The sequence below is a fragment of the Podarcis bocagei genome, assembly GCF_964188305.1.
Source record: "Podarcis bocagei genome assembly, chromosome: 17".
In the NCBI taxonomy this organism is placed as follows: Eukaryota; Metazoa; Chordata; class Lepidosauria; order Squamata; family Lacertidae; genus Podarcis; species Podarcis bocagei.
The window spans coordinates 16150575-16177015 of record NC_138143.1 but is presented as its reverse complement, the minus strand read 5'-3'; the positions used below and the strand labels follow the sequence as shown (position 1 = coordinate 16177015).

The following is a 26441-nucleotide window of genomic DNA, read 5'->3' as shown; positions in this document are numbered from 1 at the left end:
AGACAACAGGGGAGGGGAGCCAGACTAACTTCTCTAGGGAGGGCATTCCAAAGTCTGGGAGCAGCCACCAAGAAGGCCCTGTCCCTACCAAGCATGCATACAGGCATCTGGTTCAGGCAGTGTGAGTGTATATGCAAGAGAAGAAAAACTGGGTCTCGGGTCACATTCGGATGACCTTTTTATTCGGCAATCATCCTGAACTGTTTGCACAAAGTTTGTGAGGAGGTTTAGCCCATGCCAGCTATTTATTGAACAAGAATTCTGATTAGCTTGGTTAGGCAACATTGTGTCAAGCACACGTGACCCCACATTTTCCATTCACTTTCCTGATAGCAAAGAGGCTGACTTTTCGGAGAAACAGGCTAGTTGCGTGAGAACTCCAAAGCAGCTTTAATTGTACAAACTTTAGCAGCATTTGATGGAATAGAGACAGTCTGGAAGTGCCCTCAGTCTTGTCCTTTGTGCGTGCATTTGTGTTTAAGGTTAAGAGGCTGAGGATGGAAAGTGCATGTATATTTCCTATATGGCACATACCTTAGCCATAGAATGCATGTGTGTTGTGTGAGTTGAAGCATCATCTGTGATTGTTGTCTTGACTTATGCTTTCTGCATGCAAATGGATTGTGTTGTGTTGATCTGTGGGGAGCTGATACCATTCATGTACTGTATTGTATTCCTTGATGACAGGAGACTTGTGAGCACATGTAATAGCTGTGCATCTTGAGAACAACAGGGTATTCTTCTGTGGGCCCCACCCTCTGAGCTATGCCAAAGTGCCAGGATTTTGAATTTTTCAGGTTTGCAAGCCTATATGCCAGCTATGAAATTAGGCAAGAGGTTGAGAGATCTTTGCCCAAGGATATCCAGGTAGATCCCCGAAGGAACAGAATCTTCCCTGGTTCCAGTTCTGATAGTCTGTCAACACTGTCATACCGGCTGCTTTGTAGTCTAGCTGTTTGCCGATTCCCACAAGAATGACAGCATGGCAGTGAGCTTTGGTCCCGAATGCAGTTGCAGTGACCGTAGCGTCTGCAGAATGCATTTTGCAATTCTTAGTAAATTGATAGGCATTTTTCGAATTTCTTTCAGCACAATGATTTAAGTTTCCTTTCATTTCCCTACCGTTGCTGATGCCGCCGCCGCCGCCAAAGTAGAACATGCTTTAATTTCATTGTAAAAATAACCCCCAAATAGTTGTGGGTAAATCAGAAAGCTTCATCATCAGAAGGGTGGGATGCAAGACACAGTAGCGAGAAAGCCGTGCAAGAAGTATGAGTGCAAGATTTATTCCATCTCTGTGGCAAGCATATGCAGCGCTTGCTAATAGCTTCACCACCTGTGAATTATACCTCATAAATGGGTTCCGACTGCTATTTTTGTGTAGAAGCAATAAGCGGTATGTTCCCTGATTCTACACTACATTAATTTTTTGCCGAGTTTCCATTTTTGTCTTTATTACCTACTTGGAAATTCTTCCAAAGCACCCACCATTTATTAGGGTGGTGCACTGAGTGCGGTTTGGGGTTTTTATTATTATTAATAGTAATAGTTTCGCAGTGGAAGGAAGGAGGTGGGCGATAACATAAGGCATCCTGAGATAAAATCCAGGAGAACTGAAGAAATAAGACCGGAGATTATGTGCAACATGCAATAAATCCAAACTGTCCCATAAAATAAATATAACTCATTTTATTTCTACACAAAAGTACTATTGGGGGTATTGGATTTCTCCTCCCTGCTTTGTTGGATATAATCTTAACCCCCCTGTTTGAAGTCTGATAGAGTTGTGTTTAATTCCTGTGTTGCATCAATAGAACCATAAATGAAAAGGTATGAAAGAAGTAATAACGGCTTTTATTGTTCTGGTGCTGAAATACAGCCTGGAGAATTTACTTATTTTTCCTTCTTTCACTTTTTCCTACGCGGGCAAATGTCAGCCAATCAATCCACTTAGTTTAAACAAAGCATGGGAAAGGGTGGGCCTACCCAGCGTTCTCTACAATTGTGGTTTCTCTACAGAACCTGATCTTCAGACCACAGGTCACACTTGCCTGTGTGAATTTTCTCTCCTGACAGGTGCTCACAGAGAGCTGTTAAACTTTGGGAGGGAGCTGGAAGGAAAGGGGGGAAACTGGAGCTCAAGGGAAGAGGAGATGCCATGGAGGGCAATCAGGACTTTGGGCAGGGATGGACATCTCAGAAAAAAATTGGTCTAACAGAGTAGTTGTGAAGTGCGTAAAAGGAAATGCATTGCTTTCTGCTTGGTGAGCAGAAGGGAAAGGTGGTTGTATCGTTCTCTGATTTTTGCAGTGAAAAGACATCTTTTGGAGGCAAAGTGTTAGGAAAACAGTTAAAAAGGTTGCTCCCTTGGATTCAGCTTAGCCACATCACAAATGCTCTTGTAGTAGTAGTAGTAGTAGTAGTAGTAGTAGTAGTAGTAGTAATAATAATAATAATAATAATAATAATAATAATAATAATAATATTTATACCCCACCCATCTGGCTGTGTTTCCCCAGCCACTCTGGGTGGCTTCCCACAGAATATTAAAATAAAATGCTTCAGCAAATATTAAAAGCTTCCCTAAATAGGGCTGCCTTCAGATGTCTTCTAAAAGTCAGATAGTTGTTTATTTCCTTGACAGCTGATGGAAGAGCGTTCCACAGGGAGAAGGCTCTCTGCCTGGTTCCCTGTAACCTCACTTCTCACGGTGAGGGAACCGCCAGAAGGCCCTCGGAGATGGACCCCGGTGTCCAGGCTGAACGATGGGGGTGGAGATGCTCCTTCAGGTATACTGGGCTGAGGCCATTTAGGGCTTTCGAGGTCAGCACCAACACTTTGAATTGTACTCGGAAACGTACTGGGAGCCAATGTAGGTCTTTCAAGACCGGTGTTATGTGGTCTCGGCAGCTGCTCCCAGTCACCAGTCTGGCTGCTGCATTCTGGATTAGTTGTAAAATGTTCTGCCTGTTTTATTTTGAAAACCCTACCAATTGTTAATTATCTCTTCCATTGTTTTTAATCAGCCCCACACCTTCCTTTGGAGGAGTCTGTTGACTCCTTTTTCAAAATTTCAAGCGTTTCTGTAAAAATGTTATGGTGAGCACAACATGCAAACTGTTGAAGTGATATACTGTTGGTTGTATGGTGTGCCAAGCTTCCTTCTTAGTGGTTGTCCCTTTAAAGGGAAGGTGTGACCTCAACCTCGGCTGAGTTTCTTTAGCGATAGAGAGGCAGGAGGTTGCTGTGAACTCAACAGAATTAGATTCTGTTATGTACTGAAGTTCTCACCCTGGGCCAGCAGGGGGATACTGTAGATAGTTTTCACTCAGGTCCGCATATGCAAATAAGGGATTGAAAGTGACGTTCAGTGATTGGATAGTTACAGAAAGTGTTACAGTTGCGTTGTAGTGGAGCTCTGTATAAGCAAGCTGGCTGAACCCTTCAGTTCAGTTCTGTTCTGGCCTGTGAATAAACAAGAGCTGTTTGAAGAATCGCTGTGTCGTCTGATATGTTCACCCACAACTTAACAGGTTCGTTGAGTTAGGTACTGATGTGATGGGCACCAGATTATAAAACTTTATGGAATCTTGCTCCAAGTAGGGCTGCTGTGACCCCCCCCCCTCTTCTTTTCTTTCTACACATTTGTGCAAAGGAGAACCTGACAAAGAAAACCCCCAATCAGACAAATTGCTTTGCCAATTTAGCTCTACCTGATCACCTTAAATGGGGCACTTTGATTTATGCTAGGCACATAATGACACTGAACGAAAAGATATTTTGCCTTCTGTAGATTTGAGCGAATCATTATGAATAAGTTTGTGTTGTCTTATTTTAACAGATGTGATAGACTGAGCGCAAGGCCTTTTTTCTTGCAACAACTGCTCTGGAAAAGTGTGTGGGCCCAGCAGAACCCAAACAGACCGGGCATGCCCCTCAGAAGTAGGGCACCAATTTGACCTAGTTCCAGATGCTTGGCCAGTGAAGCGGGGGCAGTGGGGGGGCGGAGAGGCTGTCACCCTCCAGATGTTGCTGGACTCCAACCTCCTTCAGACATAGGCAGTATGGGCAATGGCCAGAGAAGATGTCCAACAACATCTGGATAGTCCCAGATGCTTCCCTTCCTCCTTTTCTAGTGTTTGACTACGTTTGAGGAAAGGGTTATAGCTGCTGTTCAGCCTCTTTATCATAGTTCTGAAGAAACAGAGGGATTGCAACATATGGTGAATCACCTTTATCTGCCAACTCCTGCCAGGAATTAGAAAAGTTGAACTATAGCTCTGTAGGTCCATCCCCCAGATGGAAAAAAGTGTTGGTCATCAGGAATTCAGAGACTCAGTACATGAGCAAGCTACTGTAGCGTATGTGTTCTTTTAGCTAGTTGCCCTAATTATTGTCTCCAGCCCCCCCATAGAAAAACAAGAAACCACATCCAAATATTTTTCATATATATATAGAAAGTGCTTTGTGATATTTAGAGTTGTTTTGGAACCAATGACATTATTGTGGGTATATAACATGCACCATAAGGCATTTTGCTAATCAGCTGCCTGGAAAATGACTCTTGGATTTTACTGGCAGGAGAAAAAAGATACAATCATTGCTATGTATAACCGTGTCTCTGTCCCGGGAACCCCTGTAATGTGGGGGCAATTGTGTTCCTAATTGCAAGAAGCATGCAACCCAGTGGAGAGGGTGAACCATGTTCAATAAATATTTTATTGATTCCCCTGATGGAACAGGCGGTGGTTTACAGATAAAAACATGGACAAATCAATCATTAAAAAACAATAAATTTGTAATATTGGTGAATGTGCGCTTTGACTAGGCCATTTGTGAAATTGCCTGTTCGTGCTGTCAACTTTTGCCACATCCCACCCTGCGTAGAAAAGTGGACTTGCATTACATTTTCTAGTGAACTTGCATTAACATATATACAGTATATATATGTCTGTGCATGTGTATTACATTTATATATATCCATGAGTGTATACAGTCATTATTTGTGATGTTGGCGACAAATAAATTGAAGTGCTCTGACTGTATGTGAAAAAGCAGACTTAGCTTTCTGCCAGTTGATTGCCCGCTACCATCAATTTGCAGGAGTCAATTCCGGATAGTGCCATGTCTGAGACTGGCATTTCTGCTTCTGGGGCAGCCAACAAATGATTGCCAAGTGAGGTAATTCTTCTCCTTTTTTCTTATTTCATATGCAAAAATTGGCATATGCCAACGAGAACTGGAATGAGACCACTAATGTGTTTTGCAGAACAGCAACTTACCATTATGTGTGTGCTGGTATGTTGATGTTCTCTCAGAATATATTCTCTGTGGAGACCTATGACATATATTTTTTGCCACAGCCAATTTACTCATCCGTACAGTATTTCCTTGGGGGATATGAATACTGGAAATGCGAACTGACGAGTCAACCAAATGCCCATTCATAATGTCAATCACTTTGTTCTTTGCTGCTGGAGTTCTGCTGTCAGATTAACCCTGAACTTTGAGAGGGTTACAAGATTGTGGAAGGATGTTCTTCAAGTAGCTTGTCAGGAAATACAGAGCAGGATTTGTGTGGGGAGCTGGCAGGTGGGACATGGTTAAAGCTGGCAACTCCTGACCTTTATAAGTTCTCGCGTTTCTTAATAGCTGCTTGTCAAGAAGGAGTTCAGCTGCTACAACACTGTGATGGGTGAAATAGCACTAGCTGGGCCGGATCCTGCTAATCCTGTCCTTCAGGCCGGACCTTGTAGTTGCTGAAGCTGCTCTATTTGATGCTTTGGGGGAAGCTGGATGGCTCTCAGGGCTGGTGGCCTAAAGGGAGGTAGGCGGTTCGGAGGAGAGGCAAGCAGGGAGGTGGTCAGAGCAGTTCAATTTGAATGTGAGTGACAAGTTGCTCAGACTAAGGAGAAAAGGGCTAGAGCTCAATGCGGATAGTGGTGAGGTCCATTTTGGGTCCATGTTTCTCCTGACCCCTGCCATCACTTGCAGTTGAGGTGATGCAACACAGTGGAGTTCATACCAGTTTGCTAGCTGAATCAGTGGCCCAATGATTAAGTCACTTGGCATTAGTCACCTGGTTTAAGACCCTCAGCACTCTACGATAGGGAAGACAGAAGAGTAAAGGCCTAGGGATTATCTTTCTCTAGGACTTCCCGCAATTACCATTTACAGTGGTACCTCAGGTTAAGAACTTAATTCGTTCCGGAAGTCCGTTCTTAACCTGAAACTGTTCTTAACCTGAAGCACCACTTTAGCTAATGGGGTTAGCTCCCACTTGCTGCCGTGCTACCAGAGCATGATTTCTGTTCTCATCCTGAAGCAAAGTTCTTAATCCGAGGTACTATTTCTGGGTTAGCGGATTCTGTAACCTGAAGCATCTGTAACCTGAAGCGTATGTAACCCGAGGTACCACTGTATAGTGATATTGTTGCTGCTTTCACCAGATTTTTCAGCATGCCGTTGCCATTGCAGTCATACCTCATGTTACATTTCCTTCAGGTTGCGTGTTTTTAGGTTGCGCCCTGGAAGTACTGGAAAGGGTTACTTCCGGGTTTCGGCGCTTGTGCATACGCAGACGTGCAAAATGATGTCATGCGCATGCGCAGAAGTGGTGAGTTGTGACCTGCACATGCGCAGACGTGGGTTGCATTCTTTTCAGGTTGCAAACGGGCCTCCGTAATGGATTGCGTTCGCAACCAGAGGTACCACTGTATTCAAATAGTATTCTGGAATAACACACTAAAAATGCTTTTTCTTCTACTGCAAAGAAGGGTCCTCAATATTTTTTTGTGTGTGTGGCATGTGTACGAGCATCATCCTAGTTTCTGTGTGAAGGGAGAAGGGGTTGGTGGGCATGGCTTGGGAGATGTCTGCTTCATGCCATTTCTCTCTGACCAGTGCAATCCATCAGTTTGCAAGGTCATTTCAGAGGAGAGCTTCGTAGTGGTAGCTTCGTAGTGGTAGCTTCGAAGCTTCGAAGACACTATCCAACCATCTCGTCCTCTGTCGTCCCCTTCTCCTTGTGTTCTCCATCTTTCCCAACATCAGGGTCTTTTCCAGGGAGTCTTCTCTTCTCATGAGGTGGCCAAAGTATTGGAGCCTCAGCTTCAGGATCTGTCCTTCCAGTGAGCACTCAGGGCTGATTTCCTTCAGAATGGATCGGTTTGATCTTCTTGCAGTCCATGGGACTCTCAAGAGTCTCTTCCAGCACCATAATTCAAAAGCATCAATTCTTCAGCGATCAGCCTTCTTTATGGTCCAGCTTTCACTTCCATACATCACTACTGGGAAAACCATAGCTTTTACTATATGGACCTTTGTTGGCAAGGTGATGTCTCTACTTTTTAAGATGCTGTCTAGGTTTGTCATTGCTTTTCTCCCAAGAAGCAGGCGTCTTTTAATTTTGTGGCTGCTGTCACCATCTGCAGTGATCATGGTGCCCAAGAAAGTAAAATCTCTCACTGCCTCGATTTCTCCCCCTTCTATTTGCCAGGAGGTGATGGGACCAGTGGCCATGATCTTTGTTTTTTTGATGTTGAGCTTCAAACCATATTTGCGCTTTCCTCTTTCACCCTCATTAAAAGGTTCTTTAATTCCCCCTCACTTTCTGCCATCAAGGTTGTGTCATCTGCATATCTGAGGTTGTTATCAAATGATATATGCACACTAATCTTCTAGCATAACACAGCAAGAAGCGTGAGACATTGTAGAGCTAATCTACATATTTATTTACACACTATGTACAGGCAAAGGATTCATGGCGTCTTCTCTCTCCAGCTCCGAGAGAGGAAGAGAGACAAGTGAAAGCAAAAGTACAGTACAAATAGTACATACAGCGGAAGAGATAAGACTGTCTTCCATTCCCACACTCTTCCCAGACAGGCATGTGATTTACACCAATCTCATCTGCGGCATCAGAGGAGTGAAATACTAACATTCTAGCATTATGCTCTGTCGATAAGCGGCGATTTCCAAACCATCTATTACAGAATTCGAACCCATGATTACCTTGCATGGTATGGAAGGGAGACATGTAGCGGAATGCAGGGTATTTTCAAGCAGTGGTTATACGATGGTCAGTCATTTCACGCTCTCCCAAGTATTTTAGAGGGAGACAGTGCAGGTGTGAAGGACAGCAGGAGCATTTTATTGGCAAGCTCCTTCCATGTTTACATCTCTGTTCATGCCCTTGCAGAGTGCACAGAGCCTTCTCTGCGGTAGCGGAGAATAAGTTTTAAGTTTAAGACAACAACCTCAAATGGTGTTCCCATGTCATCAGATCCCTGAGCAATAACCAGATGGGCAGCAGGTGATACAGAATCCATATCAATGTACACATCTATGTCTTTCCTATCCATGGCCTTTTCAACCAATAGAAAGAAGAGAAGGAAAATGTAGATTTGGATATTGCAATGGTGTTGGCCAGCATGACATTTGCTATTGCTGTTTAGGTGAAACATGCAAATACAATCGTACCTTGGATCTCGAACGCCTTGGCTCTGGAACGAATCGAGTCCTGAACGATTGAAACCCAGAAGTGAGTGTTGCGGTTTTTGAATGATTTTCGGAAGCTGAACGTCCTGCGCAGCTTCTGATTGGCTGCAGGAGCTTCCTGTAGCCAGTCAGAAGCTGCGCTTTGGTTTACAAATGTTTTGGAAGTTGAATGGACTTCCGGAATGGATTCCGTTCAACTTCCAAGGTACGACTGTACTGCTTTTGGCTGGAATATTGCAAGGCATTACTAAAAGTCAAGCAAGCCAATACTAGCCCAGTAGAATATGATTTAGCACTATGTCTGAATAACATCACTGTGTGGATTATCATGTGGGCACTCTGTTTATTTTATTTATTTCTTAAATGTGTATTCCATCCTTCATCTGTCGATCCCAGGGCGGTCCACAACACAAAAATACAAGATCCTAAAAACAAGAGCAAAATCAAACCAATAACAGCACCCACACACAAACGTATTTTAACAGGTATTGGATGTCAACCAGCCAAAGGCCTGGTTGAAGAGGAACATATTTTTTTTGGTGCCTGAAGGTGTATAATGAAGGCACCAGCCAAACCTCCATCAGAAGAGCATTCTACAAATGGGGGAGCCACTGCAGAGAAGGCCCCGTTCTCCTGTTGCCACCCTCCGGACCTCTCGTGGAGAAGGCATACATAGAAGGGCTTCAGATGATGATTTCAGGGTCCAGGTAGGTTCATATGGGGAGAGGCAAGCCTTGAGTTATTGCGGCCCTGAGCTGTTTTATAGTTTAATATCGGCACTTTGAATTGCGTGAGCGACCTTACTACCGAATTCTGCACCAGTGGAAGTTTCCGAACTGCCTTCAGAGGTAACCCTACATACAATATAACTTGTCGCAGTAATCTAACCTAGAAGTTACCAAAGCAAAGACAACTGTAGTTAGGCTATCCTTGTCCAGATAGGGGCGCAGCTGGGCCACCAGCTGAAGCTGATGGAAGGCATTCTTTTCAAGCATTCAAATGAACACCTGTAGATGGGATGAGGGAGCAGGTTTCCGTTTGCATCCATTCTACATGGAATGAATGTCCGAAAAGGCTTCTGTTCAGCTCCGTCTTTGTGCAACTTCAGATTAAGAGCATCCTGGCTTGTGATGTTTCAGACATGCAGCACTCAGGACACTGCTATCTGAATCATTTGCTTTTTTTGTTGTTGTTTAGTTGTTTAGTCGTGTCCAACTCTTCGTGACCCCATGGACCAAAGCACGCCAGGCACTCCTGTCTTCCACTGCCTCCCGCAGTTTGTTCAAACTCATGCTGGTAGCTTCGAGAACACTGTCCAACCATCTCGTCCTCTGTCGTCCCCTTCTCCTTGTGCCCTCCATCTTTCCCAACATCAGGGTCTTTTCCAGGGAGTCTTCTCTTCTCATGAGGTGGCCAAAGTATTGGAGCCTCAGCTTCAGGATCTGTCCTTCCAGTGAGCATTCAGGGCTGATTTCCTTTTGCTTTCTAGGACAGCAAAAAACCAAAAAAAAAAAACACCACATGCATACAAAAAATAAAAATCCCACACTGAGCCTGATTCATTTGCCAGGCAAATGTTTTTAGCAAGGCTCTAGAGATGGGTAATAGAATCTCCATTATTTGACCTGTTCCACGTTATGTAATATGTACATATTTTTCATTATACTGGCAGATTTGGGAGGGGTTTTTTGTTTACAGGGGTTTTTTTGCTTTTGCTTTTTACAGATACATGCTATCTGTTCTTCTGTTGTTAAATGCAGCTATACCTAGCGGTATTAACAGGGTCAAGTGAAGGTTAAGTGTGTATTAGGGAACTGAGGACAAGACTGATTCCAAGCAGTTTGGAAAAGCCATTGCGGCTTACATCTGTATTGCTTGGGGTGGAGATTGAGGTCACTTGAGTGAAGCAACGTATGCAACCAAACTAAGTGAAATACAATATTTGTGATTCCCAATTCATGTCTGTCCATTTGAATACTGGGATGCTCATGCGAAAAGACAAAACCAAACCAAACCAAACACTAGAAGTAGAATAATTCCTTCTGCCTCAACGTACATGTAGAACAGCTGGTTTTCTATTATTTATCTATTTATTCATTTAGCACCTTTTCTTTAGGTCATGGTTGATGTGAATGCACAGGTTGGTTTAGATTCTGAATTAGCTCTTTATTAAAGTATTCTCCTGCTTTATGAATACCATGCTGTTGCACACGTTTGATTAATGATGTGTTTGATTCTTTGAATCTTTGATGTATATTTAATTAAAACCAGGAGATGGGGAAATGCAGTCGCCCTAAACATTTTATTGCAGCCACAAACTTCCAGAAATTTTCTTTTGCATTAGTTCCAATAGCTTATCTCATTCAGTGTAAATTTGCACAAATATGGGCAACACACACACACACACACACACATACACATAAACGCTTGCTTGCTTGCTTGATATACCAATGTCAAGCAAGCAAGCAAGCAAGCAAGCAAGCGTGTATGTGTATGTGTATGTGTGTGTGTGTGTGTGTGTGTTGCCCATATTTGTGCAATATTTGTGCAAGCAAGCAAGCAAGCGTTTGTGTGTGTGTGTGTGTGTGTGTGTGTGTGTGTGTTGCCCATATTTGTGCATATTTGTGCAATGAGTCCTGCCACACCAAACAATCGAGTTCTTACCAATGAAGAACAGGTATTGTGGTGTCTTTAGTATTGCCAATTCTGCCAGTCAAAGCTCCACCCTAATTTCCCTTTCCGTCTATAAAGAACACCCTCCTAACCATTTCATTATCGTAATTGGAACAAGAGCATAAAAAGAGGACTTTCTTTCACCCCACAAGCAAAAATCCCCATTTGTCTTGGAAACTCACCAAACTCTAAAGCATGGGCCATTTTTGGAAGCATCCTAAGAGGAAACAGTTATTTAAGCCCAGGCTGGCAGAAAATCCAGATTTTAAAATGTATCTTAGCGCTTGCATTTTATTTTGTTAGTTAGCTAAGCCTATGAGAGGGGAGTAAGATGCACATTTAAAAGAACAATTTCTCATTAATGAAAAACTGCAAATTTCAATACTGGAGCAGAGAAGATAGAACTTGCCTCTACTTTTCTGTTGACCTTTCTTTTTGGCAACTCATGTTGCTCATTCTTGTCTAATCACTTGATTTGTTGATTTGTGGTACTAGACAACAAACATTTCAAATGCGAATTCACTTTCCTAAGATCTCCTTTCCACAATAATTGTCCAAGGGGGATTTGCTTGATGTTTCTTGGAGCCTTTCTTAAAAAATTCTTTTCTTAAATGTTTATACTACTGTAAATCCTCAAGTGCTAATGCAGCAGTAAACAAAAACAGCTCAGGAAAGTGGCAAAACTGGATTAGACAGGTTGGCTGTTTATATATCGAGGCAGTCTTCAGACTCAGGGTAAATAAACACATTCTTCCTCTAAACCTTTAAATGGCCTTTAAGGCATCACCAGTCAGTTCAGAAGAGGAGGGGAAATCACTTTACTTTCTCCTAACATTAAACATGGCCCAAGTTGAAATGAATTATGTTTATTCCACTTGTTAAAAGGAAACCTGGACCCTGCTCCAGCTGGAGGTCACATGTTTTGGGGGGAAGCGTAGGTCTTATAATGAATTTTGGAATGCAAATAGCAGGCACATGGCTCTTTTCTTGGTGGGCGTGCAAATTTATTTGAGGAAATTTGGACTTCTCGTCCAAATTCAAGTTGCTCTACTGCTTGGAATTTGTGATGAGGTAAGAGCGTTCAGTGATTGTGACTTCACCTTGTGACCCCGGCTTAATTGCTCTTCAGTCTCAGCTTATTACCATGACTGCTCTAGGTTTCTTTCATGATTTGCAGAAATCTTTGTGGTAAGACAAGACTTCTCTCTCTCTCTCTCTCTCTCTCTCTCTCTCTCTCTCTCTTGTACCCCCCGTCCAATTTGAGTTTTGTTTTTTATTTAAGAAAACAATCTGGGAAGCAAGCTGCCATAAAAACATCAGACACCTGGGATTCGACTATCCTTGCCCAACATGTAAATGATAATGGGATTGCATCTGTTGGATAGAGAACATCTGCACACCCACAGTGTGGGTGATCCTTTGCAGCTGTTGGGATTGGCTGTGGTCAACATTTGATCACTTATCTTGCTTCCTTTTAATTATTATCTTTATCCCAGCAATTACAGGGGTTGGTTCAGAATTAAGCCGCGTGGCATTTTAATAAAGATAAGAGAGAATTGAATTTAGTATGCCTAATGAGCGTAATAATTATTTGTGTGCTGGACTGATCTGATATTCTTGTGCTATAAGAATATATTAATTCGGTTTAGGTCCCTGGTCCACCCCACCCCCCCGCCCCACTAGCCCCTGGATGAAAGCCAAACAATGAAATATTGCATGTTACAGTAGTTAGAATGAGATTCCGTTAACTGTTTAAATTAGAAATGGATCTTTAGAAAGCTACTTTGGCACGGGAGAGGAGGGGAGGAAAGAAGTCCCGGCATCTGTTTCAGATGTGGTTTGAGTCTCCATAGAAGTACAACAGCCTACAGTAGCTTCCCAGTATGCTATAGTTCTGTTCACAAACCAGAGCTACCGTATTTTCGCACTATAAGACGCACCTAGTTTTTGGTGGAGGAAAACAAGGGGGGGGGAATCTGAATCCCAGAAGCCAGAAGAGCAAGAGGGATCGCTGCGCAGCGAAAGCAACGATCCCTCTTGCTATTCTGGCTTCTGGGATAGCTGTGCAACCTGCATTCACTGCATAACACACACACACACACATTTCCCCTTACTTTTTAGGAGGGAAAAAGTGCATCTTATAGAGCAAAAAATACGGTATTTGTCAGAGTATTGTCAGTCGAAGAAGGAAAAGTTTCATGAATGGGATGGAATAGAGCCGTTAAGTTCACTGAATAGCTTTCTTGGGAAAGCTTTATCTTCTCTCTTCGTAGTGCGCAGTTCTCCGAGGCTTCTCTGTTTTGCACCAATAGCCTTGCACGATTCCGTTCATCTGGCCGCCGTATTTCCTGACAGTGCACCACGTGGCTCTCTGTGGTGTGCCTAGAGGGCAATTTGCTCTTCTCACAGTTTGGTGCATTTGGAACTGGAAATACAGGAAATTAGATTACCATATATTTCCATAAGAAAGAAGTTGTTGCGGTGGGCGGGGGAGAGGTTGGCACACAATCACAAAGGGACTTTTGCCAAGTGAACTACACAGCCCATATTGGTCCCTGAGTTCTTTCCACCTGCAGTAAAGTTGGAAGGTAAGTGTGAAATGGGGGTCACTAGCACATGTGGACTCTGGAAAGCAGGCTCCACATCCAGTCTCCTCCAGAATGATGTCATTTGGAGATGCTGTAGGATTATCACGAGCCAATTGCCACTACGCTTCTTTATTAACTTGTGCATCTTCTTATGTGAAAAATGGATTGGTTGCTTTAAGTACAAAGTCTTCAATACAAATATAGTGTTATGTGAGTGGAATCCTCACCCCAGGCTAAAGCCCCTTGCTCCACATCACACACCACCCCAAAGGATCCCTCAAATCTCTGGAGAAGTTTTCTGGGGGAGTTAGAGCATGGGGTGATAAAATTGGCACGAGAATGAAACCATACATAAATGGAAATGTCTTTCACTTGCTGTCCCCCATTCCTGGTGTTTAATTAATAAAAGTCAAGTTGCCACTCAGCAAGTGTTGTGTGTAGTTTAGCCTTTGGTGTAGAATTAAGGGCTGTGGGTTAAACCACTGAGCCTAGGACTTGCCGATCAGAAGGTCAGCGATTCGAATCGCTGCGGTGGGGTGAGCTCCTGTTGCTCGGTCCCTGCTCCTGCCAACCTAGCAGTTCGAAAGCACAAGTAGATAAATAGGTACCCCTCCAGCGGCAAGGTAAATGGCATTTCCATGCACTGCTCTGGTTCGCCAGAAGCAGCTTAGTCATACTGGCCACATGACCCGGAAGCTCCCTTGGCTCCCTTGGCCAATAAAGCGAGATGAGCACCGTAACCCCAGAGTCGGTCACGACTGGACCTAACGGCCAGAGGTCCCTTTACCTTTACCTTATGATATCAACAGCCTGTAAACCAGTACTATCCTTCTGACTTCAGCAAGCTGAGCCCTGCTGCAGTCATCCCACCATTTGGCAGGCAGCTTAATAGTACAGTAACAACGCCCAGTTTCCTGTTGTTCATTCCCATCAGTTGGATGCATGAAATAGCAGGATGCAGTACTTCTTCACTTTCAACCTGACGTTGCTATTCTTGGTGCCCTCCTTGTTCCATAGCCAGCAGCTAGCAGAGCTACATGGGCAGAACAAGTTAGGTGGCTTATTGCAGCAAGAACTGCAAGATCAGCTGGTTGTTTATCTTTAAAGGCAAATGAATCTAGCCCTGGATCCTCATTTCCCTTAGTATATCTCTGTGCTCTGGTTTCTTTCTTTCTTTTAAAAAAGGAGCTTCCTGTGCCTTTAAGGGTGATGAGAAGCAGCTGTAGGAATGCTGCCAGTATGTCACTTTGGAAATGTCAAAGGAGCAGCAGGTCAGTGGACACCGGTTTTGTGAATCCCCCTTGTCACCTGCACCTGACCCTTGCCACTCAACCCTTCCTTTAAACTCACAGAACTGCCCTTGGCGTGGCTGCAGGAAATAAGACAACTTGGGTGTTGCTGTTTTTTAGCAGCCGCAAATCTGTCTCTAGGGTGCCTCATTTTCTAAGATTAACTTTATACTGTAAAATGACTTTTTAAAAAGGAAATGGTACACAGGAAGAAACAAAATCTGTGCTCTAAAATCGAGCACTGGGATTAGTTTTTTTATACTCCTTCCATTCTCAATAACACCTTAATATACCATTTCCACATAACACGAAGCGAAACACTTTTGAATTCCATTGGCTTGAGTGGGAGATGCTGACAGTCCAATTAAACATATGTTTACTCATAATAAAGTTCTGTTGAATGCATTAGGGGGACTCTAAGTATTGCACATGGGGCTGGAGCTTTAAGGGTTTAAAATTTAGCTTTGGCTTGATTATGCCTGTTGCAACTTTCTAAACTAGGATTTTATGCCCCGGTCTTGTTAACTCAACTTGCTCTAATCTAGGGATAGCCAACATGGTGTTCCCTACATGTTTTGTGGAGTACAGTTCTCATCGGCCCCAGTTTACATGGTCGATAGTCAGGTATTATGGGAGATATCATTCAACAACATTGGCTAGCCCTGCTCTAAGCTGTGTACCTCTAAATCAGGCATAGTCAAACTCAGCCCTCCATGTGTTTTGGGACTACAACTCCCATCATCCCTAGCTAACAGGACCAGTGGTCAGGTATGATGGGAGTTGTAGTCCCAAAACATCTGGAGGGCCAAGTTTGCCTATGCCTGGTCTAAATTCTTTCTTCACTCAATAGTTTGAAGACCTTGATTGTTGTTGTTGTTTAGTTGTTTAGTCATGTCCGACTCTTCGTGATCCCATGGACCAGAGCACAACAGGCACTCCTGTCTTCCACTGTCTCCTGCAGCTTGGTCAAACTCATGTTGGTAGCTTTGAGTACACTGTCCAACCATCTTATCCTCTGTCGTCCCCTTCTCCTTGTGCCCTCCAACCTTCCAGCATCAGGGTCTTTTCCAGGGAGTCTTCTATTCTCATGAGGTGGCCAAAGTCTTGGAGCCTCAGCTTCAGGATCTGTCCTTCCAGTGAGCAGTCAGGGCTGATTTCCCTCAGAATGGATAGGTTTGATCTTCTTGCAGTCCATGGGACTCTCAAGAGTCTCCTCCAGCACCATAATTCAAAAGCATCAATTCTTCGGCGATCAGCCTTCTTTATGGTCCAGCTCTCACTTCCATACATCACTACTGGGAAAACCATAGCTTTAACTATACAGACCTTTGCCGGCAAGGTGATGTCTCTGCTTTTTAAGATGCTGTCTAAGTTTGTCATTGCTTTTCTCCCAAGAAGCAGGCATCTTTTAATTTCGTGACTGCTGTCACCATCTGCAGTGATTATGGAGCCCAAGAAAGTGAAATCTCTCACTGCCTCCATTTCTTCCTCTTCTATTTGCCAGGAGGTGATGGGACCAGTGGCCATGATCTTAGGTTTTTTGATGTTGAGTTTCAGACCATATTTAGTTAGGCTCAGTTTTCTAATAATCTGTATTAGTGTGATCCTATAGAAAGTATACACCTGGTTGCATTTTCAGTCTTTTGCCTTGGAATATCTGTCTTAAAGGACTTCCAAGATTCCATAATCTAAACAATCTTGCCTCTAGCTTTCCAGATGCAGATGCAACATTTATCTGTTTTGTTCTTCTCTTGTTGCTCAAGTGGGGATAGCCAATGTTGGTCCCCTCCCTATGTTGTTAGAACTCAGCTTTCCTCAGTCTCAACCAGCATGGACAATGCTGAGTGATGAAGAAAGTTTTAGGCCCAACAATATTGGGGAGCACTTTATCAGCTATTCCTGCCCCAAGGGTTCAATGGACAAAAGCTTTTATGAGCCGGGGGGCACTTTTCCCTTCAGCACAAACAAGTTTTTTTTATTTGTCTGCATTGTATATCGCCTTGAGTAAATTGGGGGGGTTTGGGTGGAAGGTAATAATACTTTTTTTAAGAATAAATCAATAAACCCGTTAAACAAAGCATCGTAATATATATTTAATTTATTTCTAATATTTGTAGACCACTTTTCACCACAGGTGGGCACAAAGGGGGTTATACAACCAGCTATAAAACAATTAACCAAAATAATATGGTAATTAAAACAAACAAAAAACACAAGTGAAAACATGAGTTCAATAAATAGGCATGGTAGAAATTACTTTAAAATGCCTTCTGAAATATAAACAGGTCTTTGTCAAATATCTGAAGTTCAGCGTTGTAGGGCTTAGAGCAATCAGTTAAATAAAACACATTAAATCCTGGAAGCCTCTTTTAAGAAATTGGATGACGGATTTTGGCACAACAGTAATAAAAATTATGCTACGTGAGTTTGATCTCCCTGTTACCCAGTCGCTTCAGTAGCAGCACCGCTGGGTAATGTAGTTGGTATAACATTCCTACTGCTCATTATTACATTAAATGAGAAGTGGGGTTGCGGAAGAACGCAACAGTGCATAATACCACATTCCCTCGGCATTACTAATAAATAGATTCTTGGTTGTTTCATTCCCAGTATAAACAACTGTCAACTGTAACGTCAAAGGCTCTCAGCAGCCACATTGGTAGGTCCTACTTGATAAAGAACTTTAAAGAGAGAGGGCCCCAGGCACAGTTCCCAGCTGTTGGTAGATGTTGAGGGTTTGGATTTAGGTCTATGATAAGTTCAAAGGCTTTCCTGAAAAGAAATATACCGAACTGTTCACAGTTCCAGCCTTCAGCGAACCCCTTCCCAACCCCCCTACCCAAACTGCCTGTGAATAACTGCATTCAGCACAGAAGACTTTCGCTAGGCTTCTGATATCATGACAAAGGTTTCATGCAGCCTTGCAAGATAAGAAAGATATTTTATGCTTTAAACTGCTGCAGCATCCCAACAGAAACAATCAATAGTTTAGACCTCAGAAGCTTGTGGTTGTGTGTTTTATGTTGCTCAATTTCTTGAGAAGCAGTTTTCATGTTTGTCCTTATTTGTCTCTGACCATCCCATAGCCTTCATCTAAATGCAACAATTAACACAAGGAATAGCCTAATTCAGACCCAAAATAATAGACTTATTTTGAATGCCGCTGATCATCTCTGAAATGGATCAATAAAAGACAGAGGGCCTTGGAGCATGCGCAGAATCAATTTCTTTCACCTTTTAGCAACCAAAACTTTCTCCAGACTTTCCCCCCAATTAAAGCAATTGGAATGAAGTGTTTCCAGTGATGATGGTGGTGGTGGTGGTGATTATTATTATCCCACCCATCTGGCTGGGTTAATGTCAAACATTCAAAACTTTCCAATACAGGGCTGCCTTCAGATGTCTCCTAAAATTTGTGTAGTTCTTTATCTCCTTGAAATCTGAAGAGAGGGTGTTCCACAGGGTGGGCGTCACTCCCGAGAAGGCCCTCTGCCTAGTTTCCTGTAGCTTCACTTCTTTCAGTGGGGGAACCGCCAGAAGGCTCTCGGTGTTGGACCTCAGGATCTGGGCTTAACAATGGGGGTGGAGATGCTCCTTCAGGTATACTGGGCCAAAGCCATTCAGGACTTTAAAGGCCAGCACCAACACTTTAAATTGTGCTTGGAAACATCCTGGGAGCCTGTGTAAGTCTTTCAGGACTGGTGTTATATGGTCCCGGTGGCTGCTCCCAGTCACCAGTCTGGCAGCTGCATTCTTAGTTGTCAATTCCAAGTCACCTTGAAAGGTAGCCCCATGAAGAGCACATTGCAGTAGTCCAAGCAGGAGATAACCAGAGCATGTACCACTCTAGTGAGACAGTGCACGCGCAGGAAGGGTCTCAACCAGTGCACCAGATGGAGCAGATGGATTTACACATTAGTGCGAATTATTGTTTTGCAAAAATGCCGTTTCGTTCAAGGAACCCGATTCATTGGTATAGAATCTGGATGTGAGGATGCCTTGTGCGAACAGTCCTGAGGAAGTAAAATGGCTACATCTTAAACTATTGACTTAAACCAATGTCTCCTTTTCTTGACTTCGTTCTTCCTTTCTCTTGTAGAGTTCTCGAACTGCTCGATCGGAGGAAGACCGAGATACGCTGTGGGATGCCTGGGGCTCGTGGAGCGAATGTTCCCGTACTTGTGGGGGAGGCGCTTCCTACTCCCTCAGGCGCTGCCTGAGCAGCAAGTAAGGAGTTAAATGTCTCTTGAGTCTCTTGAGTCTACAGCATACAGAGCAGCGGGTGTCTCGGAATCGTGCTTGCATTTCAAACTTGGAAGACGAAAGGTCGCGTCTTCTTCAGGCAACCTTCCAGCCGGGTTGATGGCCCAACGCACAGTCCTTAAAATATGCCTGCAGTAAAAAACACACGTGCAGCACAGCGAACAATCCCTACATAGTTCTTACCTGAGTCTAATGCCAAACGGTTCGTTGCCAGCTAATGAAAAATAAAACCACTCATAGACTCTCTCATTCAGAGTGGTAATCCTCTTCACTCCCATGCACTGAACCTGAGATAAACCTCCAGCTTTCGCACCCTAAATCATTTAGTCATATGGGATCTATAAAACCCCCAAAAAGATATCCATATTTGTGTCTATATATAGACACATGCACATGCACACATGTATAATAACATACTGAGCTTTTGCTTTTTTCAGTTGTTTAATTTGATTTTCTAATATTATAACAAACATAACAACAAGCAAACAAAATTACAATATAAAAAAGAAAGAAAGAAACATTAATCTTAACTGTTATAATCCCACTTTTGTTATCATTGTTAGGTGACTTCCTCAAATCCCCCTGGCTGAGTTTCCATATAGCTCATTGTAGTAGTTTTCCAACACTATTTTCATATAAAATTTACTTGTTCAATTAACATCTTTCTTTCTTTTCATTTTGACTTATATCCACGATATTATACAATTTCACATACATATTTAAATCCTAGGCCAATCTGTTACAAGTATTTCTATTTAAGTTATCTTACCGAGCTTTCGCTTTTACAGAATATTTCCTTTAGGTTATAAAGGAGATTTGGGACCAAACTAGGCAATATGCTAAATGAATCACTAGGAAGTTCTTTCCTCTGCCCCGTCCCCATCAATTCTGATACAGGGCATTGACCCTTTCTTTCATGCCACTGTCCCAATGGAAATTCTCCCCCTCCTCTGCCATTTCTGTTAACCCTAGAGATGGGAGAGCAAAAGACTCTGGCACCAATGGAAGGTCCCCATCAGATACGCCGACTTGCCCCCCCCACACACACATTGAGGGGGCCCAGTGTCATGTGATTCATCCTTACCCCACCCCACTCCCGAACGCTCACCTGGCGGTGGTGAGGGCTGGGGCATGTGGTGGGCGCTCATGTCCTGAACTTGCCCGGTTCCTGAACACTTGCCCTCTGGCTGCAAGGGAGGATGGCCCCCTCAGTTTTGAGGGTGAGCTCAGCCCCCTGCCCCCCAAATATTGAGGGGGTTGAAGAAGAAGAGGAGGAGGAGTTTGGATTTGATACCCCGCTTTATCACTACCCGAAGGAGTCTCAAAGCAGCTAACAATCTCCTTTCCTTTCCTCCCTCACAACAAACACTCTGTGAGGTGAGTGGGGCTGAGAGACTTCAGAGAAGTGTGACTCGCCCAAGGTCACCCAGCAGCTGCATGTGGAGGAGCGGAGACGCGAACCCAGTTCACCAGATTGCGTGTCTACCGCTCTTAACCACTACACCACACTGGCTCTCTGAAGCCCCCTTTGCCCCCTATAGTTGGCATCCCTGGTCCCCATTTTTACTAAAAGTAGTTTTGTAAGAGTGACAGGATGACAGTCGGGGAGTGTACGGTAGTTCTGTCTGTATAGTGGCTCTTTTCTGAATTAAAAACCAAACCAAAGGAAGAAGATTGGAAGAAATTTAAAGACTATCTACAGAAATATTGTAAAATTAATGAAGGATAGAATGATGTTGGATAGTAATTAAGGGGTTTTCAGCTGTAATGCTTTAAGAGAATATGAAAAAAGGGTTATAAATGGGTTAAAATTTAATGGTAAGGATTTGCTGAACCAATAATTTGAAGTGGAATACAAAGGAGGGAGGTATGAGGAGGTCCGGGAAATAAAGGGAAATAAGTGATAGAAAATATGTGTCTTTTTTTTTAAACTGTCTTTATTTTGTACTTTTCTTTTTTCTTTTTTCTTTTTTACTGTATTATTTTAAAAAACCTTAATAAATATTTTATGAAAATAAAAAATAAAAACCAAACCAATTCACATACACTCACTCACAAATGGAAATGCAAGTATTAGGATTAGCACCATCCTCTCTAGTTTCGCCCTCAGAAAGATCTCTGTGTTATCAGCAGCAGGCCAAACTGTAAACGTGTGTCTTTATGCCCAAGAAGACCCACACTGTTTTGAAATTTATAGTCTTAAACTAGCCCCACCGGACTCTCAAAACCCCTTATGACAAATATCACTAATATAATAAAATCCATTTTAGAATAACTTTCAAAGCCCACACCTAAAGTACCCGCATGCATGAAAATCTTAAACCAACAGCCCAAGCAAGCAGCGTTAAATTAAAACCAGGTTTATTACTCTACTAGATTTCCAAAAGTACTTCCTAAACAGGAAGATCATAGCATCATAGAATTGCAGAGTTGGAAAGGACCATGAAGATCATTTAGTCCAACCCCCTGCAACACAGGAAAACTTTGCCCAACATGAGGCTTGAACCCATGGCCCTGAGATTAATGTGCATAAATTGACCTGATGGGTACAGAATTTGGGTTTCTATGAACTGAGAAGAGGGAAGCTACCACAGAGCATGACTCTGAACATGTCAACAAGTATGAATTTGGTGGGAATAATCGTATATCAATTTCAATGATGCTTTTATTATCTTACACGTTGACAGCACCCAGGTGTAATTTAAACAGAGCAAAAAAAACTGGCACATGTTTTCTGTACCATGCTGATGAGAATTTAATAGAAACCTGTTGGGAAGGAAATACTGTCCAAAAGTGCTTTCTTAGGTTTGATACTATGACGATGTAAGGAAGCACTGTTCATTTTATAATTGAGTCCAGGCAGCACAAAGATGGAAGCTGGATCTCCTGTTGCTGTTACGTTGAGGCAGGAGTGGGATGTTTATGAGGAGAGGAAAGATTCATGATGGAACCATGAAATCAGTGGGGAAACAATGTGTTTGTTTTAGCTCCCTGTAGAAATGGACAATGGCTTGCCGTTGCCTTGGTCTAGAATTAGCCCAGCTTTTCCACAGGGAACTCATTCATCATTACCAGAGCACAGTAAATCTCTACACCTCCTCTCAAGACAACTAAGCAGCTGAACAATCACTGTGAAGGTCAGTTGATTTATTGTGTATAGCCAAAGGCCTTTACAAGGTAAAAGAACAGGTAAAGGACCCCTGGGCGGTTAAGTCCAGTCAAAGGCAACTATGGGGTTCCAGCGCTCATCTCGCTTTTCAGGCCGAGGGAGCCAGATTTTTCCACAGACAGCTTTTCTGGGTCATGTGGCCAGCAGGACTAAACTGCTTCTGATGCAACAGGACACTGTGACAGAAACCAGAGCACACAGAAATGTCATTTAACTTCCCACCGCAGTGGTACCTATTTATCTACTTGTACTGGTATGCTTTTGAATTGCTAGGTTGGCAGAAGCTGGGACAGACCAACAGGAACTCACCCTGTTGCGGGGATTTGAACCGTCGACCTTCTGATTGGCAAGCCCAAGAAGCTCAGTGGTTTAGACCACAGTGCCACCAGCATCCCCTCTACAATCTCCTTTACAATGAAGAGCAGAGGACAAAGGCAAGGCTTTCCTCTGAAATCACACAACATAACCTATAAAAGTTTACAGCATAAAAATTGACAGCATAAAAAAATTAAAATTAGAAAGCATTAACATAGCTGGAACGGAGTTTCTTAGCTGCCAGAGCAAATTTGACTACCAGATGTGTAATTTGCAGATGTTTATCAGCTAAGAGTTTGACTGTCACTTTCTGGGGGATCAGCCGGAGGACCAGTTAATAGATGACAGAAAATTTTCTCTAGGCATTGTATACAAGGGGGATAACAGCAGGTACGTAAAGGTAGTGAAGCAACTGGACTACAGTGATTATGGTTCATTTTTAAGACCAGGAGCAGCTCCCCCAATGAGATGGAGCCACAACAATAGTGTCCTAGTAGCAGCATCACTGCCGCTCACTGGGATGTGGAAGGACATGGCGGTGACAAGGCTTGGACTGTGTGGGCATACAGGATTAGGTCCACCACTTGCACAGCTGCTGCTTCACCCCTCTCCCTCCCGGTAAGCAACAGGTTAGCTTAAGTTTCATTATCCCAAGAATGGGCAATTCCAGCTCCCTTTAGCTCCAGCCATCATGGCCAATGATCTGGATGTGATGCGAGTTGCTTTGCAGGGTTGTGGTTCTGCTACCATTCTGACCCTGGAAGAGGCTGCAGGAAATAGGATTTGCAGGGAAGGGTTGATATACCCACAGCGAGTGTATGGCTTCTTTCTGCTGTTAGCGAGAATGGTGGAAATAATAAGGCACTTAAATCAAGGATTAGGATGAGGGTTACCTCTACTCTTCATATGGCCAGTTCGTGTGGTTTTTAGTCCTTAGATGCACCAAAGCTACTGCCACTCTCTGCTCTGCTTCTTCCTTGAAGGCAATGCTTGCGTTCACTGTAATTTTCAACATATATTGAACATGGGACAGTATGAATTTGTTCAGCAGTAATGCAAAACATTACTATGGGACGTGGGTGGCACTCTAGGTTAAACCACAGAGCCTAGGACTTGCTGATCAGAAGGTCGGCAGTTCGAATCCACACGAAGGGGTGAGCTCCCGTTGCTTGGTCCCTGCTCCTGCCAACCTAGCAGTTTGAAAGCACATCAAAGTGCAAGTAGATAAATAGGTACTGCTCCAGCTCCAGCAGGAAGGTAAACGGCGTTTCCATGCGCTGCTCTGGTTTGCCAGAAACGGCTTAGTCATGCTGGCCACATGACCCAGAAGCTGTACGCTGGCTCCCTTGGCCAATAAAGCGAGATGAGCACCGCAACCCCAGAGTCAGTCACAACTGGACCTAATGGTCAGGGGTCCCTTTACCTTTACCTAATGCAAAACAATGCTAAGTTATTTGTTTGATAGGTAGGTAACTTGTCAGATTTCTGTACTGTTCTTCAACAATTTTTCTAGGGCCTGGAAAAATAAAAAAAGATTTGTCACGAATGATAACCTGAACAGACTCCCATCTGACAAGCCATGTTTATTGCAAGTGCATGCCAAACCAGGATCTGAAACTATGGTTTGAAACTGAGTGGCAAACCATGGTTGGCATTAAATCTGAACCACCAAACCATGGTTTGCCTCATTGCTTCATCGGTACAGGCTACAGTTCATGATAGTATCTGGGCATTCTCAGAGAAGGTAGTCAAAGATGAAGGTGAACAAACTATAATTTGTCTATTTGCCTAGTTATGCTTAGTAAGGTATCTTCTATGACAGGCATGTCTAAAGTTCGTTTTGGGGGCCTAATCCAGCCCACCGCTCGGTTTAATCTGATCCCTTTGGCAGCTCATTTCCTGGGGTAAAATCCTAATAAACCTCAACCCTAAAAAAAAGGTCAACAAAGGTCAGCCCTTTGGTCGGCCCTCGTGGCTCTTCACTTCATCAAATCTGGCCCTCTTTGAAAAAAGTTTGGACACCAGTGTTCTATGAAAACAAGTATTTTGGGTGGTGTGTGTAAAAGCTGTCTATGGCGCATATGCAAAAGGGACATACTCCATAGTCGGAATTGTCTTTAAAAGTGTGTTGTTTTTTGCTTCCATATCAAGAGAGTTCGGTTTGATTTATGAAACCAAATGTGAACTTTTGCCTATTCGCAGATTGAGAAAGGGTTATTATGTGCTTATTCTGTTCGCCAGTAACAATATATTCTAAATAGTAAAATTTGACCTTGAATTAGCACTAAATGTGCAACTCATTTTTCCTTTTTCTGGTCTGCATACAATTATGAATATAAAAGAGTGCTAAATGATTATGATTATTATTTTTCCCTGTGATGCTGGACAAGCAGTTTCAAAGCGAAAAGGAAAGAAACCCACCCAAACTTTGGGGATTTAGAAACAAACCCCAAAGCCTGACAGTTTTAAATCTAAGAAGACGAAAATGAACTATCTGTGATTTGTGTTGGTGGTTCACAGTTTTGTGATGTCTGTCATGTTGCAGAGTTGTGTATGCCGTACATAATTCTATAACAGATAAAATGAAGAATGACGCTAGATTTTTGATTGTTAGTTTGATAAATTAAGAACTGGCGCGCTAGTTGAGCACTATAGAACAGACCAACCCACAAACCAAAACTAAATATTTCTCCTCCACTGAGGAATGTTCATGGTGTATTACGCCTTTTCGTTCTCTGTGTGATGGCTTCCAGAACACGAAGTAAAAGGAGAATGCAGTCCCATTGTGTCAGCTTTGAAGCCATGCAAAGAATACATGTCCTGCTTCTAAATATCTTTGTTCAGCTAAGCAGCTGAATAAATGCAATTAATTTATTTTCCAAGAGTCGCCTGCCAGATCTCCTGATTAGTCCCATTCCTTTAGCTGTTCGGGTCAGGTATGTTTAGCTGTCATGCATTTTCACTGTGTAAATGCAAAGATCCTACTTAATATGATCTCCATACAGTGCACTGCAAACTTCGTTCATCAAATAGCATGGAAGACATTAGTAGTTCCAAGCCAGCTGTGCTTAACGTTGAGTTCAATAGGGACAGCAGGACTTGTGGTAGGTTCTGAAAAAAGGAAAGTTAGAAGGAAAGGGTTAAGCTGAGGGTTTAGGTGAGGCAACCAGGTGGTAAGAATATAAGAATATAAGTAGAGTCTACTGGATCAGGCCAATGGCTCATCTAGTCCAGCATCCTGTTGTCACAGTGACCAACCAGATACCTGTGAGAAATCATGAGCCCAAGAGCACTCTCCCCTCCTATGGGTTTTGTTGTTGTTTAGTCGTTTAGTCATGTCCAACTCTTTGTGACCCCATGGACGAGAGCATGCCAGGCACTCCTGTATTCCACTGTCTTCCACTGCCTCCCGCAGCTTGGCCAAACTCATGTTCATAGCTTTGAGAACACTGTCAAACCATCTCGTCCTCTGCCATCCCCTTCTCCTTGTGCCCTCCATCTTTCCCAGCACCAGGGTCTTTTCCAGGGAGTCTTCTCTTCTCATGAGGTGGCCAAAGTATTGGAGCCTCGGCTTCAGGATCTGTCCTTCCAGTGAGCACTCAGGGCTGATTTCCTTCGGAATGGAGAGGTTTGATCTTCTTGCAG

The 26441-nt window shown here is 43.1% G+C and overlaps 1 protein-coding gene across 2 annotated transcripts in view; it reads left to right on the top strand.

Moving 5' to 3' along the window:
• Window positions 1–26441, top strand: part of ADAMTSL1 (ADAMTS like 1) — a 505954-nt gene that overhangs the window by 235611 nt on the left and 243902 nt on the right. For both annotated transcript variants that reach the window (XM_081176059.1, XM_081176060.1), the window contains one exon: window positions 19149–19276. In XM_081176059.1, coding sequence (XP_081032185.1) covers window positions 19149–19276 — 128 coding nt within the window. The remainder of the gene's footprint in view (window positions 1–19148; window positions 19277–26441) is intronic.